General features: G+C 35.6%; 4 protein-coding genes across 4 annotated transcripts; all 4 read right to left on the reverse strand.

Moving 5' to 3' along the window:
• Positions 1-3,287: 3,287 nt before the first annotated feature.
• On the reverse strand, positions 3,288-4,298 carry LOC124553454. The gene has a single exon (XM_047127314.1). The coding sequence runs from the start codon at positions 4,296-4,298 to the stop codon at positions 3,288-3,290; it is 1,011 nt and encodes a 336-aa protein (XP_046983270.1).
• A 4,200-nt stretch (positions 4,299-8,498) lies between these two features.
• On the reverse strand, positions 8,499-8,981 carry LOC124553455. Its single transcript, XM_047127315.1, has one exon. The coding sequence runs from the start codon at positions 8,979-8,981 to the stop codon at positions 8,499-8,501; it is 483 nt and encodes a 160-aa protein (XP_046983271.1).
• A 347-nt stretch (positions 8,982-9,328) lies between these two features.
• Positions 9,329-9,805, reverse strand: LOC124553456. The gene has a single exon (XM_047127316.1). It carries the CDS (start codon positions 9,803-9,805, stop codon positions 9,329-9,331), a length of 477 nt encoding a protein of 158 aa, XP_046983272.1.
• Positions 9,806-13,868: 4,063 nt separating this feature from the next.
• Positions 13,869-14,351, reverse strand: LOC124553458. The gene has a single exon (XM_047127317.1). The coding sequence runs from the start codon at positions 14,349-14,351 to the stop codon at positions 13,869-13,871; it is 483 nt and encodes a 160-aa protein (XP_046983273.1).
• Positions 14,352-17,260: the final 2,909 nt, after the last annotated feature.

Raw genomic sequence — 17,260 nt, forward strand, 5'->3', positions numbered from 1 at the left:
CGTTTGTCTCATATCTGCGTTTGTCCCATATCTGCGTTTTTCCCATATCTGCGTTTTTCCCATACCTGAATTTTTCCCATCTCTGCGTTTTTCCCATCTCTGTGTTTGTCCCATACCTGCGTTTTTCCCATATCTGCGTTTTTCCCACATCTGCGTTTTTCCGATATCTGCATTTTTCCCATACCTGCGTTTTTCCCATATTTGCGTTTTTCCCATATTTGCGTTTTTCCTATATTTGCGTTTTTCCTATATTTGCGTTTTTCCCATATTTGCGTTTTTCCCATATTTGCGTTTTTCCCTTATTTGCATTTTTCCCATATTTGGGTTTTTCCCATATTTGCGTTTTTCCCATATTTGCGTTTTTCCCATATTTGTGTTTTTCCCATATTTGTGTTTTTCCCATATTTGCGTTTTTCCCATATTTGCGTTTTTCCCATATTTGCGTTTTTCCTATATTTGCGTTTGTCTCATATCTGCGTTTGTCCCATACCTGAGTTTTTCCCATATTTGCGTTTTTCCCGTATTTGCGTTTTTCCCGTATTTGCGTTTTTCCCATATTTGCGTTTTTCCCTTATTTGCTTTTTTCCCATATTTGCAGTTGTCCCATATCTGTAATTTTCCCACATTTGCGTTTTTTCCCATATTTGCGTTTTTTCCCATATTTCCGTTTTTCCCATATTTGCGTTTTTCCCATATTTGCGTTTTTCCCATATTTGCGTTTTTCCCAAATTTGCGTTTTTCCCATATTTGCGTTTTTCCCATATTTGCGTTTGTCCCATATTTGCGTTTGTCCCATATTTGCTTTTTTCCCATATTTGCGTTTTTCCCATCTCTGTGTTTATCCCATACCTGCGTTTTTCCCATATCTGCGTTTTTCCCATATCTGCATTTTTCCCATACCTGCATTTTTCCCATACCTGAGTTTTTCCCATATTTGCGTTTTTCCTGTATTTGCGTTTTTCCCGTATTTGCGTTTTTCCCATATTTGCGTTTTTCCCATATTTGCTTTTTTCCCATATTTGCAGTTGTCCCATATCTGTAATTTTCCCACATTTGCGTTTTTTCCCATATTTGCGTTTTTTCCCATATTTGCGTTTTTCCCATATTTGCGTTTTTCCCATATTTGCGTTTTTCCCATATTTGCGTTTTTCCCAAATTTGCGTTTTTCTCATATTTGCGTTTTTCTCATATTTGCGTTTTTCCCATATTTGCGTTTTTCCCATATTTGCGTTTTTCCCATATTTGCGTTTTTCCCCATAATTGCGTTTTTCCCCATATTTGCGTTTTTCCCCATAATTGCGTTTTTCCCATATTTGCGTTTTTCCCATATTTGCGTTTTTCCCATATTTGCGTTTTTCCCATATTTGCGTTTTTCCCATATTTGCGTTTGTCCCATATTTGCGTTTGCCCCATATTTGCGTTTGCCCCATATTTGCGTTTATCCCATATTTGCGTTTTTCCCATATTTGCGTTTTTCCCATATTTGCGTTTTTCCCATATTTGCGTTTTTCCCACATTTGCGTTCTTCCCATACTTGCGTTTTTCCCATATTTGCGTTTTTCCCATATTTGCGTTTTTCCCATTACTCATAAACCCATGCTACCAACCGATTCCTTCTTTTACTCAAATTGTGCCCCCAATTTTTCTTCTCCCATATTTACTTTTGTCCCATATTTACGGTTGTCCCACAATTACGTTTCTCCCGTATTTACGTATGTCGCATATTTGCGTTTGTCCCATAATTGCGTTTTTCCCATATTTGCGTTTTTCCCACATTTGCGTTTTTCCCATACTTGCGTTTTTCCCATATTTGCGTTTTTCCCATATTTGCGTTTTTCCCATATTTGCGTTTTTCCCATATTTGCGTTTTTCCCATATTTGCGTTTTTCCCATATTTGCGTTTTTCCCACTACTCATAAACCCATGCTACCAACCGATTCCTTCTTTTACTCAAATTGTGCCCCCAAATTTTTCTTCTCCCATATTTACTTTTGTCCCATATTTACGTTTGTTCCACAATTACGTTTGTCCCATATTTACGTATGTCGCATATTTGCGTTTGTCCCATATTTGCGTTTTTCCCATATTTGAGTTTTTCCCAAATTTGCGTTTTTCCCATATTTGCGTTTTTCCCCTATTTGCGTTTTTCCCCTATTAGCGTTTTTCCCATATTTGCGTTTTTCCCCTGTTTGCGTTTTTCCCCTATTTGCGTTGTTCCCATATTTGCGTTGTTCCCATATTTGCGTTGTTCCCGTATTTGCGTTGTTCCCATATTTGCGTTTTTCCCATATTTGCGTTTTTCCCATATTTGCGTTTTTCCCATATTTGCGTTTTTCACATATTTGCGTTTTTCCCATATTTGCGTTATTACCATATTTGCGTTTTTCCCATTTTTGCGTCTTTCCCATTTTTGCGTTATTACCATATTTGCGTTTTTCCCATTTTTGCGTCTTTCCCATTTTTGCGTCTTTCCCATTTTTGCGTCTTTCCCATTTTTGCGTCTTTCCCATTTTTTCGTCTTTCCCATTTTTGCGTTTGTCCCATATTTGCATTCGTCCCATATTTGCGTTTGTCCCATATTTGCGTTTTTCCCATATTTGCGTTTTTCCCATATTTGCGTTTTTCCCATATTTGCGTTTTTCCCATATTTGCGTTTCTCCCATATTTGCGTTTCTCCCATATTTGCGTTTTTCCCATATTTGCGTTTTTCCCATATTTGCGATTTTCCCATATTTGCGATTTTCCCATATTTGCGATTTTCCCATATTTGCGTTTCTCCCATATTTGCGTTTTTCCCGTATTTGCGTTTTTCCCGTATTTGCAACATTCGCGTGTTTCCGTTTTTCCTGTATTTGCGTTTTTCCTGTATTTGCGTTTTTCCCGTATTTGCGTTTTTCCCATATTTGCTTCTTTCCCATATTTGCTTCTTTCCCATATTTGCTTCTTTCCCATATTTGTGTTTTTCCCATATTTGTGTTTTTCCCATATTTTTGTTTTTACCATATTTGCGTTTTTACCATATTTGCGTTTATCCCATATTTGCGTTTTTCAAATATTTACGTTTTTCCCATTCCTCATAAACTAATGCTACCAACCGATTCCTTCCTTTCCTCAAATTGTACCTCCAAATTTTTCTTCTCCCATGTTTACGTTTGTCCCATATTTACGTTTGTCCCATATTTACGTTTGTCCCATATTTGTGTTTGTCCCATATTTGCGTTTTTCCCATATTTGAGTTTTACCAATATTTGCGTTATTCCCATATTTGCGTTATTCCCATATTTGCGTTATTCCCATATTTGCGTTATTCCCATATTTGCGTTATTCCCATATTTGCGTTTTTCCCATATTTGCGTTTTTCCCATATTTGCGTTTTTCCCATACTTGCGTTTTTCCCATACTTCCGTTTTTCCCATACTTGCATTTTTCCCATACTTGCGTTTTCCCAATATTTTCGTTTTTCCCATATTTTCGTTTTTCCCGTATTTGCGTTTTTCCCATATTTTCGTTTTTCCCATATTTGCTTTTTCCCTATATTTCCGTTTTTCCCATGTTTGCGTTTTTCCCATATTTGCGTTTTTCCCATATTTGCGTTTTTCCCATATTTGCGTTTTTCCCATATTTGCGTTTTCCCATATTTGCGTTTTTCCCATATTTGCGTTTTTCCCATATTTGCGTTTTTCCCATATTTGCGTTTTTCCCATATTTGCGTTTCTCCCATATTTGCGTTTTTCCCATATTTGCGTTTTTCCCATATTTGCGTATTTCCCATATTTGCTTTTTTCCCATATTTGCGTTTTTCCAATATTTGCGTTTTTCCCATATTTGCGTTTTTCCCATATTTGCGTTTTTCCCATATTTGCGTTTTTCCCATATTTGCGTTTTTCCCATACCTGCGATTTTCCAATATTTGCGTTTCTCCCATATTTCCGTTTCTCCCATATTTGCGTTTTTCCCATATTTGCGTTTTTCCCATATTTGCGTTTTTCCCATATTTGCGTTTTTCCCATATTTGCGTTTTTCCCATTTTTGCGTTTTTCCCATATTTGCGTTTTTCCCATATTTGCGTTTTTTCCATATTTGCGTTTTTCCCATATTTGCGTTTTTCCCATATTTGAGTTTTTCCCATATTTGCGTTTCTCCCATATTTGCGTTTTTCCCATATTTGCTTTTTTCCTATATTTCCGTTTTTCCCATATTTGCGTTTTTCCCATATTTGCGTGTTTCCCATATTTGCGTTTTTCCCATACCTGCGATTTTCCAATATTTGCGTTTGTCCCATATTTGCGTTTTCCCATATTTGCGTTTTTCCCATATTTGCGTTTTTCCCATATTTGCGTTTTTCCCCTATTTGCGTTTTTCCCCTATTTGCGTTTTTCCCATATTTGCGTTTTACCCATATTTGCGTTTTTCCCGTATTTGCGTTTTTCCCATATTTGCGTTTTTCCCGTATTTGCGTTTTTCCCGTATTTGCGTTTTTCCCGTATTTGCAACATTCCCGTGTTTGCGTTTATCCCCATATTAGCGTTTATTCCCATATTTGCGCTATACACCATATTTGCGTTTTTTCCCATATTTGCGTTTTTCCCCATATTTGCATCTTTCCCATATTTGCGTTTTTCCCATATTTGCGTTTTTCCCATATTTGCGTTTTTCCCATATTTGCGTTTTTCCCATTTTTGCGTTTTTCCCATATTTGCGTGTTTCCCATATTTGCGTTAATACAATATTTGCGTTTGTCCCATATTTGCGTTTGTCCCATATTTGCGTTTGTCCCATATTTGCGTTTGTCCCATATTTGCGTTTGTCCCATATTTGCGTTTTTCCCATACATGCTTTTTTCCCATATATGCTTTTTTCCCATATTTGCGTTTTTCCCATATATGCGTTTATGCCATATATGCGTTTATCCCATATATGTGTTTATCCCATATTTGCGTTTTTCCCATATTTGCGTTTTTCCCGTATTTGCGTTTTCCCGTATTTGCAACATTCCCGTGTTTCCGTTTTTCCTGTATTTGCGTTTTTCCTGTATTTGCGTTTTTCCCGTATTTGCGTTTTTCCCGTGTTTGCGTTTTTCCCATATTTGCTTCTTTCCCATATTTGTGTTTTTCCCATATTTGTGTTTTTCCCATATTTGTGTTTTTCCCATATTTGTGTTTTTCCCATATTTGTGTTTTTTCCCATATTTGTGTTTTTTCCCACATTTGCGTTTTTCCCATACTTGCGTTTTTCCCATATTTGCGTTTTTCCCATATTTGCGTTTTTCCCATATTTGCGTTTTAACCATATTTGCGCTTTTACCATATTTGCGTTTTTACCATACTTGCGTTTTTCCCATATTTGCGTTTTTCAAATATTTACGTTCTTCCCATTACTCATAAACTAATGCTACCAACCGATTCCTTCATTTACTCAAATTGTACCTCCAAATTTTTCTTCTCCCATATTTACTTTTGTCCCATATTTACGTTTGTCCCATATTTACGTTTGTCCCATATTTACGTTTGTCCCATATTTACGTTTGTACCATATTTACGTTTGTACCATATTTACGTTTGTCCCATATTTACGTTTGTCCCATATTTACGTTTGTCCTATATTTGCGTTTTTCCCATATTTGCGTTTTTCCCATATTTGAGTTTTACCCATTTTTGAGTTATTCCCATATTTGCGTTATTCCCATATTTGCGTTTTTCCCATACTTGCGTTTTTCCCATACTTGCGTTTTTCCTATACTTGCATTTTTCCCATACTTGCGTTTTTCCCATACTTGTGTTTTTCCCATATTTGCGTTTTCCCCATATTTTCGTTTTTCCCATATTTGAGTTTTTCCCATATTTGCGTTTCTCCCATATTTGCGTTTTTCCCATATTTGCTTTTTTCCTATATTTCCGTTTTTCCCATATTTACGTTTTTCCCATATTTACGTTTTTCCCATATTTACGTTTGTCCCATATTTACGTTTGTCCCATATTTACGTTTGTCCCATATTTACGTTTGTCCCATATTTGCGTGTTTCCCATATTTGCGTTTATCCCGTATTTGCGTTTTTCCCGTATTTGCGTTTTTCCCATATTTGCGTTTTTCCCGTATTTGCCGTAATTGCGTTTTTCCCGTATTTGCAACATTCCCGTGTTCCGTTTTTCCTGTATTTGCGTTTTTCCCGTATTTGCATTTTTCCCATATTTGCTTCTTTCCCATATTTGCGTTTTTCCCATATTTGTGTTTTTCCCATATTTCTGTTTTTCCCATATTTGCGTTTTTCCCATATTTGCGTTTTTCCTATATTTGCGTTTTTCCCATATTTGCGTTTTTCCCATATTTACGTTTTTCAAATCTTTACGTTTTTTCCATTACTCATAAACTAATGCTACCAACCGATTCCTTCTTTTACTCAAATTGTACCCCCAAATTTTTCTTCTCCCATATTTACTTTGGTCCCATATTATGTTTGTCCCATATTATGTTTGTCCCATATTATGTTTGTCCCATATTATGTTTGACCCATTTATACGTTTGTCCCATATTTACATTTGTCCCATATTTGCGTTTGTCCCTTATCTGCGTTTGTCCCATATTTGAGTTTTCCCCATATTTGAGTTTTTCCCATATTTGCGTTTTTCCCATACTTGCGTTTATGCCATATATGCGTTTATCCCATATATGTGTTTATCCCATATTTGCGTGTTTCCCATATTTGCGTTTATCCTGTATTTGCGTTTTTCCCATATTTGCGTTTTTCCCATATTTGCGTTTTTCCCATATTTGCGTTTTTCCCATACTTGCGTTTTTCCCATATTTGCGTTTGTCCCATATTTGCGTTTGTCCCATATTTGCGTTTGTCCCATATTTGCGTTTGTCCCATATTTGAGTTTTTCCCATATTTGAGTTTTTCCCCTATTTGCGTTTTTTCCATATTTGCGTTTTTCCCATATTTGCTTTTTTCACATATTTGCGTTTTTCACATATTTGCGTTTTTCACATATTAGAGTTTTTCCCATATTTGCGTTTTTCCCATATTTGCGTTTTTCCCATATTTGCGTTTTTCCCGTATTTGCGTTTTTCCCATATTTGCGTTTTTCCCATATTTGCGTTTTTCCCATATTTGCGTTTTTCCCATATTTGCGTTTTTCCCATATTTGCGTTTTTCCCCTATTTGCGTTTTTCCCCTATTTGCGTTTTTCCCCTATTTGCGTTTTTCCCCAATTTGCGTTTTTCCCCTATTTGCGTTTTTCCCCTATTTGCGTTTTTCCCCTATTTGAGTTTCTCCCATATTTTCACTTTTCCCATATTTGCGTTTTTCCCATTACTCATAAACCCATGCTACCAACCGATTCCTTCTTTTACTCAAATTGTGCCCCCAAATTTTTCTTCTCCCATATTTACTTCTGTCCCATATTTACGTTTGTCCCACAATTACGTTTCTCCCATATTTACGTATGTCGCATATTTGCGTTTGTCCCATAATTGCGTTTTTCCCATATTTGCGTTTTCCCACATTTGCGTTTTTCCCATACTTGCGTTTTTCCCATATTTGCGTTTTTCCCATATTTGCGTTTTTCCCATATTTGCGTTTTTCCCATATTTGCGTTTTTCCCATATTTGCGTTTTTCCCACTACTCATAAACCCATGCTACCAACCGATTCCTTCTTTTACTCAAATTGTGCCCCCAAATTTTTCTTCTCCCATATTTACTTTTGTCCCATATTTACGTTTGTTCCACAATTACGTTTGTCCCATATTTACGTATGTCGCATATTTGCGTTTGTCCCATATTTGCGTTTGTCCCATATTTGCGTTTTTCCCATATTTGAGTTTTTCCCATATTTGCGTTTTTCCCATATTGTCGTTTTTCCCATATTTGCGTTATTCCCATATTTGCGTTTTTCCCATATTTAGTTTTTCCCATATTTAGTTTTTCCCATATTTAGTTTCTCCCATATTTAGTTTTTCCCATATTTAGTTTTTCACATATTTGCGTTTTTCCAATATTTGCGTTTTTCCCATATTTGCGTTTTTCCCATATTTGCGTTTTTCCCATATTTGCGTTTTTCCCATATTTGCGGTTTTCCCATATTTGCGTTTTTCCCATATTTGCGATTTTCCCATATTTGCGTTTTTCCCATATTTGCGTTTTTCCCATATTTGCGTTTTCCCATATTTGCGATTTTCCCATATTTGCGTTTTTCTCATATTTGCGTTTTTCCCATATTTGCGTTTTTGCCATATTTGAGTTTTACCCATATTTGCGTTATCCCATATTTGCGTTATTCCCATATTTGCGTTATTCCCATATTTGCGTTATTCCCATATTTGCGTTTTTCCCATACTTGCGTTTTTCCCATACTTGCGTTTTTCCGATACCTGCATTTTTCCCATACTTGCGTTTTTCCCATATTTGCGTTTTTCCCATATTTGCGTTTTTCCCATATTTGCGTTTTTCCCATATTTGCGTTTTTCCCATATTTGCGTTTTTCCCATATTTGCATTTTTCCTATATTTCCGTTTTTCCCCTATTTGCGTTTTTCCCATATTTGCGTTTTTCCCATACCTGCGTTTTCCCCATATTTGCGTTTTTCCCATATTTGCGTTTTTCCCATATTTGCGTTTTTCCCATATTTGCGTTTTTCCCATATTTGCGGTTTTCCCATATTTGCGTTTTTCCCATATTTGCGGATTTCCCATATTTCCGTTTTCCCGATATTTCCGTTTTTCCCATATTTGCGTTTTTCCCATATTTGCGTTTTAACCATATTTGCGTTTTTACCAAATTTGCGTTTTTACCATATTTGCGTTTTTCCCACATTTGCGTTTTTCCCATATTTGCGTTTTTCCCATATTTGCGTTTTTCCCATATTTGTGTTTTTCCCATATTTGTGTTTTTCCCATATTTGTGTTTTTTCCCATATTTGTGTTTTTTCCCATATTTGCGATTTTTCCCATATTTGCGTTTTTCCCATATTTGCGTTTTAACCATATTTGCGTTTTTACCAAATTTGCGTTTTTACCATATTTGCGTTTTTACCATATTTGCGTTTTTACCATATTTGCGTTTTTCCCATATTTGCGTTTTTCAAATATTTACGTTTTTCCCATTACTCATAAACTAATGCTACCAACCGATTCCTTCATTTACTCAAATTGTACCTCCAAATTTTTCTTCTCCCATATTTACTTTTGTCCCATATTTACGTTTGTCCCATATTTACGTTTGTCCCATATTTACGTTTGTCCCATATTTACGTTTGTCCCATATTTACGTTTGTACCATATTTACGTTTGTACCATATTTACGTTTGTCCCATATTTACATTTGTCCCATATTTACGTTTGTCCCATATTTGCGTTTTTCCCATATTTGCGTTTTTCCCATATTTGCATTTTTCCCATATTTGCGTTTTTCCCATATTTGCGTTTTTCCCATATTTGCGTTTTTCCCATATTTGCGTTTTTCCCATATTTGCGGTTTTCCCATATTTGCGTTTTTCCCATATTTGCGGTTTTCCCATATTTCCGTTTTTCCGATATTTCCGTTTTTCCCATATTTGCGTTTTCCCCATATTTGCGTTTTATCCATATTTGCGTTTTTACCAAATTTGCGTTTTTACCATATTTGCGTTTTTCCCATATTTGCGTTTTTCCCATATTTGCGTTTTTCCCATATTTGCGTTTTTCCCATATTTGTGTTTTTCCCATATTTGTGTTTTTCCCATATTTGTGTTTTTTCCCATATTTGTGTTTTTTTCCATATTTGCGTTTTTTCCCATATTTGCGTTTTTCCCATATTTGCGTTTTAACCATATTTGGGTTTTTACCAAATTTGCGTTTTTACCATATTTGCGTTTTTACCATATTTGCGTTTTTACCATATTTGCGTTTTTCCCATATTTGCGTTTTTCAAATATTTACGTTTTTCCCATTACTCATAAACTAATGCTACCAACCGATTCCTTCATTTACTCAAATTGTACCTCCAAATTTTTCTTCTCCCATATTTACTTTTGTCCCATATTTACGTTTGTCCCATATTTACGTTTGTCCCATATTTACGTTTGTCCCATATTTACGTTTGTCCCATATTTACGTTTGTACCATATTTACGTTTGTACCATATTTACGTTTGTCCCATATTTACATTTGTCCCATATTTACGTTTGTCCCATATTTGCGTTTTTCCCATATTTGCGTTTTTCCCATATTTGCGTTTTTCCCATATTTGCATTTTTCCCATATTTGCGTTTTTCCCATATTAGAGTTTTACCCTTATTTGAGTTTTACCCATATTTGAGTTATTCCCATATTTGCGTTTTTCCCATACTTGCGTTTTTCCGATACTTGCATTTTTCCCATACTTGCGTTTTTCCCATACTTGCGTTTTTCCCATATTTGCGTTTTCCCCATATTTTCGTTTTTCCCATATTTGAGTTTTTCCCATATTTGCGTTTCTCCCATATTTGCGTTTTTCCCATATTTCCGTTTTTCCCATATTTCCGTTTTTCCCATATTTACGTTTGTCCCATATTTACGTTTGTCCCATATTTACGTTTGTCCCATATTTACGTTTGTCCCATATTTACGTTTGCCCCATATTTGCGTGTTTCCCATATTTGCGTTTTTCCCATATTTTCGTTTATCCCGTATTTGCGTTTTTCCCATATTTGCGTTTATCCCGTATTTGCGTTTTTCCCGCATTTGCAACATTCCCGTATTTGCAACATTCCCGTGTTTGCGTTTTTCCTGTATTTGCGTTTTTCCTGTATTTGCGTTTTTCCCATATTTGCGTTTTTTCCATATTTGCGTTTTTCCCATATTTGCGTTTTTTCCATATTTGCGTTTTTTCCATATTTGCGTTTTTTCCATATTTGCGTTTTTTCCATATTTGCGTTTTTCAAATATTTACGTTTTTCACATTACTCATAAACTGATGCTACCAACCGATTCCTTCTTTTACTCAAATTGGGCCCCAAATTTTTCTTCTCCCATATTTACTTTTGTCCCATATTTACTTTTGTCCCATATTTACGTTTGTCCCATATTTACGTTTGTCCCACATTTACGTTTGTCCCACATTTACGTTTGTCTCATATTTACGTTTGTCCCATATTTGCGTTTGTCCCATATTTACGTTTGTCCCATATTTGCGTTTGTCCCATATTTGCGTTTTTCCCATATTTGCGTTATTCCCATATTTGCGTTATTCCCATATTTGCGTTTTCCCCATATTTGCGTTATTCCCATATTTGTGTTTTTCCCATATTTGCGTTTTCCCCATATTTGCGTTTTGACCATATTTGTGTTTTTCCCATACTTGCGTTTTTCCCATACTTGCGTTTTTCCCATACTTGCGTTTTTCCTATATTTGCGTTTTTCCCATATTTGCGTTTTTCCCATATTTGCGTTTTTCCCATATTTGCGTTTTTCCCATATTTGCGTTTTTCCCATATTTGCGTTTTTCCCATATTTGCGTTTATCCCGTATTTGCGTTTTTCCCGTATTTGCAACATTCCCGTGTTTGCGTTTTTCCCGTGTTTGCGTTTTTTCCGTATTTGCGTTTTTCCCCATATTTGCGTTTTACCCCATATTTGTGTTTTTCCCCATATTTGCGTTTTTCCCCATATTTGCGTTTTTCCCATATTTGCAATTTTCCCATATTTGCGTTTTTCCCGTATTTGCGTTTTTCCCGTATTTGCGTTTTTCCCGTATTTGCGTTTTCCCCGTATTTGCGTTTTTCCCGTATTTGGAACATTCCTGTGTTTGCTTTTTTCCCATTTTTGCGTTTTTCCCTTATTTGTGTTTTTTCCCATATTTGCGTTTTTCCCTTATTTGCGTTTTTCCCATATCTGCGTTTTTCCCGTATTTGCGTTTTTCCCGTATTTGCAACATTCCCGTGTTTGCGTTTATCCCCATATTAGCGTTTATCCCCATATTTGCGTTTTACACCATATTTGCGTTTTTTCCCATATTTGCGTTTTTCCCCATATTTGCATCTTTCCCATATTTGCGTTTTTCCCATATTTGCGTTTTTCCCATATTTGCGTTTTTCCCATACTTGCGTTTTTCCCATACTTGCGTTTTTCCCATATTTGCGTTTTTCCCATATTTTCGTTTTTCCCATATTTGCGTTTTTCCCATATTTGCGTCTTTCCCATATTTGCGTTTTTCCCATATTTGCGTTTTTCCCATATTTGCGTTATTCCCATATTTGCGTTTTTCCCATATTTGCGTTTTTCCCATATTTGCGTTTCTCCCATATTTGCGTTTTCCCCGTATTTGCGTTTTCCCCGTATTTGCGTTTTTCCCGTATTTGCAACATTCGCGTGTTTCCGTTTTTCCTGTATTTGCGTTTTTCCCGTATTTGCGTTTTTCCCATATTTGTGTTTTTCCCATATTTGTGTTTTTCCCATATTTGAGTTTTACCCATATTTGCGTTATTCCCATATTTGCGTTATTCCCATATTTGCGTTTTTCCCCTATTTGCGTTTTTCCCATATTTGCGTTTTTCCCGTATTTGCGTTTTTCCCATATTTTCGTTTTTCCCATATTTGCGTTTTTTCCCTATTTGCGTTTTTCCCCTATTTGCGTTTTTCCCCTATTTGCGTTTTTCCCCTATTTGCGTTTTTCCCCTATTTGCGTTTCTCCCATATTTTCACTTTTCCCATATTTGCGTTTTTCCCATTACTCATAAACCCATGCTACCAACCGATTCCTTCTTTTACTCAAATTGTGCCCCCAAATTTTTCTTCTCCCATATTTACTTTTGTCCCATATTTACGTTTGTCCCACAATTACGTTTCTCCCATATTTACGTATGTCGCATATTTGCGTTTGTCCCATAATTGCGTTTTTCCCATATTTGCGTTTTCCCACATTTGCGTTTTTCCCATACTTGTGTTTTTCCCATATTTGCGTTTTTCCCATATTTGCGTTTTTCCCATATTTGTGTTTTTCCCATATTTGCGTTTTTCCCACTACTCATAAACCCATGCTACCAACCGATTCCTTCTTTTACTCAAATTGTGCCCCCAAATTTTTCTTCTCCCATATTTACTTTTGTCCCATATTTACGTTTGTTCCACAATTACGTTTGTCCCATATTTACGTATGTCGCATATTTGCGTTTGTCCCATATTTGCGTTTGTCCAATATTTGCGTTTTTCCCATATTTGAGTTTTTCCCATATTTGCGTTTTTCCCATATTGTCGTTTTTCCCATATTTGCGTTATTCCCATATTTGCGTTTTTCCCATATTTAGTTTTTCCCATATTTAGTTTTTCCCATATTTAGTTTTTCCCATATTTAGTTTTTCCCATATTTAGTTTTTCACATATTTGCGTTTTTCCAATATTTGCGTTTTTCCCATATTTGCGTTTTTCCCATATTTGCGTTTTTCCCATATTTGCGTTTTTCCCATATTTGCGTTTTTCCCATATTTGCGTTTTTCCCATATTTGCGATTTTCCCATATTTGCGTTTTTCCCATATTTGCGTTTTTCCCATATTTGCGTTTTCCCATATTTGCGATTTTCCCATATTTGCGTTTTTCCCATATTTGCGTTTTTCCCATATTTGCGTTTTTGCCATATTTGAGTTTTACCCATATTTGCGTTATCCCATATTTGCGTTATTCCCATATTTGCGTTATTCCCATATTTGCGTTATTCCCATATTTGCGTTTTTCCCATACTTGCGTTTTTCCCATACTTGCGTTTTTCCGATACCTGCATTTTTCCCATACTTGCGTTTTTCCCATATTTGCGTTTTTCCCATATTTGCGTTTTTCCCATATTTGCGTTTTTCCCATATTTGCGTTCTTCCCATATTTGCGTTTTTCCCATATTTGCGTTTTTCCCATATTTGCATTTTTCCTATATTTCCGTTTTTCCCCTATTTGCGTTTTTCCCATATTTGCGTTTTTCCCATACCTGCGTTTTCCCCATATTTGCGTTTTTCCCATATTTGCGTTTTTCCCATATTTGCGTTTTTCCCATATTTGCGTTTTTCCCATATTTGCGGTTTTCCCATATTTGCGTTTTTCCCATATTTGCGGTTTTCCCATATTTCCGTTTTTCCGATATTACCGTTTTTCCCATATTTGCGTTTTTCCCATATTTGCGTTTTAACCATATTTGCGTTTTTACCAAATTTGCGTTTTTACCATATTTGCGTTTTTCCCATATTTGCGTTTTTCCCATATTTGCGTTTTTCCCATATTTGCGTTTTTCCCATATTTGTGTTTTTCCCATATTTGTGTTTTTCCCATATTTGTGTTTTTTCCCATATTTGTGTTTTTTCCCATATTTGCGATTTTTCCCATATTTGCGTTTTTCCCATATTTGCGTTTTAACCATATTTGCGTTTTTACCAAATTTGCGTTTTTACCATATTTGCGTTTTTACCATATTTGCGTTTTTACCATATTTGCGTTTTTCCCATATTTGCGTTTTTCAAATATTTACGTTTTTCCCATTACTCATAAACTAATGCTACCAACCGATTCCTTCATTTACTCAAATTGTACCTCCAAATTTTTCTTCTCCCATATTTACTTTTGTCCCATATTTACGTTTGTCCCATATTTACGTTTGTCCCATATTTACGTTTGTCCCATATTTACGTTTGTCCCATATTTACGTTTGTACCATATTTACGTTTGTACCATATTTTCGTTTGTCCCATATTTACATTTGTCCCATATTTACGTTTGTCCCATATTTGCGTTTTTCCCATATTTGCGTTTTTCCCATATTTGCGTTTTTCCCATATTTGCATTTTTCCCATATTTGCGTTTTTCCCATATTTGCGTTTTTCCCATATTTGCGTTTTTCCCATATTTGCGTTTTTCCCATATTTGCGTTTTTCCCATATTTGCGGTTTTCCCATATTTGCGTTTTTCCCATATTTGCGGTTTTCCCATATTTCCGTTTTTCCGATATTTCCGTTTTTCCCATATTTGCGTTTTCCCCATATTTGCGTTTTAACCATATTTGCGTTTTTACCAAATTTGCGTTTTTACCATATTTGCGTTTTTCCCATATTTGCGTTTTTCCCATATTTGCGTTTTTCCCATATTTGCGTTTTTCCCATATTTGTGTTTTTCCCATATTTGTGTTTTTCCCATATTTGTGTTTTTTCCCATATTTGTGTTTTTTTCCATATTTGCGTTTTTTCCCATATTTGCGTTTTTCCCATATTTGCGTTTTAACCATATTTGCGTTTTTACCAAATTTGCGTTTTTACCATATTTGCGTTTTTACCATATTTGCGTTTTTACCATATTTGCGTTTTTCCCATATTTGCGTTTTTCAAATATTTACGTTTTCCCATTACTCATAAACTAATGCTACCAACCGATTCCTTCATTTACTCAAATTGTACCTCCAAATTTTTCTTCTCCCATATTTACTTTTGTCCCATATTTACGTTTGTCCCATATTTACGTTTGTCCCATATTTACGTTTGTCCCATATTTACGTTTGTCCCATATTTACGTTTGTACCATATTTACGTTTGTACCATATTTACGTTTGTCCCATATTTACATTTGTCCCATATTTACGTTTGTCCCATATTTGCGTTTTTCCCATATTTGCGTTTTTCCCATATTTGCGTTTTTCCCATATTTTCATTTTTCCCATATTTGCGTTTTTCCCATATTAGAGTTTTACCCTTATTTGAGTTTTACCCATATTTGAGTTATTCCCATATTTGCGTTTTTCCCATACTTGCGTTTTTCCGATACTTGCATTTTTCCCATACTTGCGTTTTTCCCATACTTGCGTTTTTCCCATATTTGCGTTTTCCCCATATTTTCGTTTTTCCCATATTTGAGTTTTTCCCATATTTGCGTTTCTCCCATATTTGCGTTTTTCCCATATTTCCGTTTTTCCCATATTTACGTTTGTCCCATATTTACGTTTGTCCCATATTTACGTTTGTCCCATATTTACGTTTGCCCCATATTTGCGTGTTTCCCATATTTGCGTTTTTCCCATATTTGCGTTTATCCCGTATTTGCGTTTTTCCCATATTTGCGTTTATCCCGTATTTGCGTTTTTCCCGCATTTGCAACATTCCCGTATTTGCAACATTCCCGTGTTTGCGTTTTTCCTGTATTTGCGTTTTTCCTGTATTTGCGTTTTTCCCATATTTGCGTTTTTTCCATATTTGCGTTTTTCCCATATTTGCGTTTTTTCCATATTTGCGTTTTTTCCATATTTGCGTTTTTTCCATATTTGCGTTTTTTCCATATTTGCGTTTTTCAAATATTTACGTTTTTCACATTACTCATAAACTGATGCTACCAACCGATTCCTTCTTTTACTCAAATTGGGCCCCAAATTTTTCTTCTCCCATATTTACTTTTGTCCCATATTTACTTTTGTCCCATATTTACGTTTGTCCCATATTTACGTTTGTCCCACATTTACGTTTGTCCCACATTTACGTTTGTCTCATATTTACGTTTGTCCCATATTTGCGTTTGTCCCATATTTACGTTTGTCCCATATTTGCGTTTGTCCCATATTTGCGTTTTTCCCATATTTGCGTTATTCCCATATTTGCGTTTTCCCATATTTGCGTTTTCCCCATATTTGCGTTATTCCCATATTTGTGTTTTTCCCATATTTGCGTTTTCCCCATATTTGCGTTTTTCCCATATTTGTGTTTTTCCCATACTTGCGTTTTTCCCATACTTGCCTTTTTCCCATACTTGCGTTTTTCCCATATTTGCGTTTTTCCCATATTTGCGTTTTTCCCATATTTGCGTTTTTCCCATATTTGCGTTTTTCCCATATTTGCGTTTTTCCCATATTTGCGTTTTTCCCATATTTGCGTTTTTCCCATATTTGCGTTTATCCCATATTTGCGTTTATCCCGTATTTGCGTTTTTCCCGTATTTGCAACATTCCCGTGTTTGCGTTTTTCCCGTGTTTGCGTTTTTTCCGTATTTGCGTTTTTCCCCATATTTGCGTTTTACCCCATATTTGTGTTTTTCCCCATATTTGCGTTTTTCCCCATATTTGCGTTTTTCCCATATTTGCAATTTTCCCATATTTGCGTTTTTCCCGTATTTGCGTTTTTCCCGTATTTGCGTTTTTCCCGTATTTGCGTTTTCCCCGTATTTGCGTTTTTCCCGTATTTGGAACATTCCTGTGTTTGCTTTTTTCCCATTTTTGCGTTTTTCCCTTATTTGTGTTTTTTCCCATATTTGCGTTTTTCCCTTATTTGCGTTTTTCCCATATCTGCGTTTTTCCCG

The sequence above is a fragment of the Schistocerca americana genome, chromosome 11 (genome assembly GCF_021461395.2).
Source record: "Schistocerca americana isolate TAMUIC-IGC-003095 chromosome 11, iqSchAmer2.1, whole genome shotgun sequence".
NCBI lineage: Eukaryota > Metazoa > Arthropoda > Insecta > Orthoptera > Acrididae > Schistocerca > Schistocerca americana.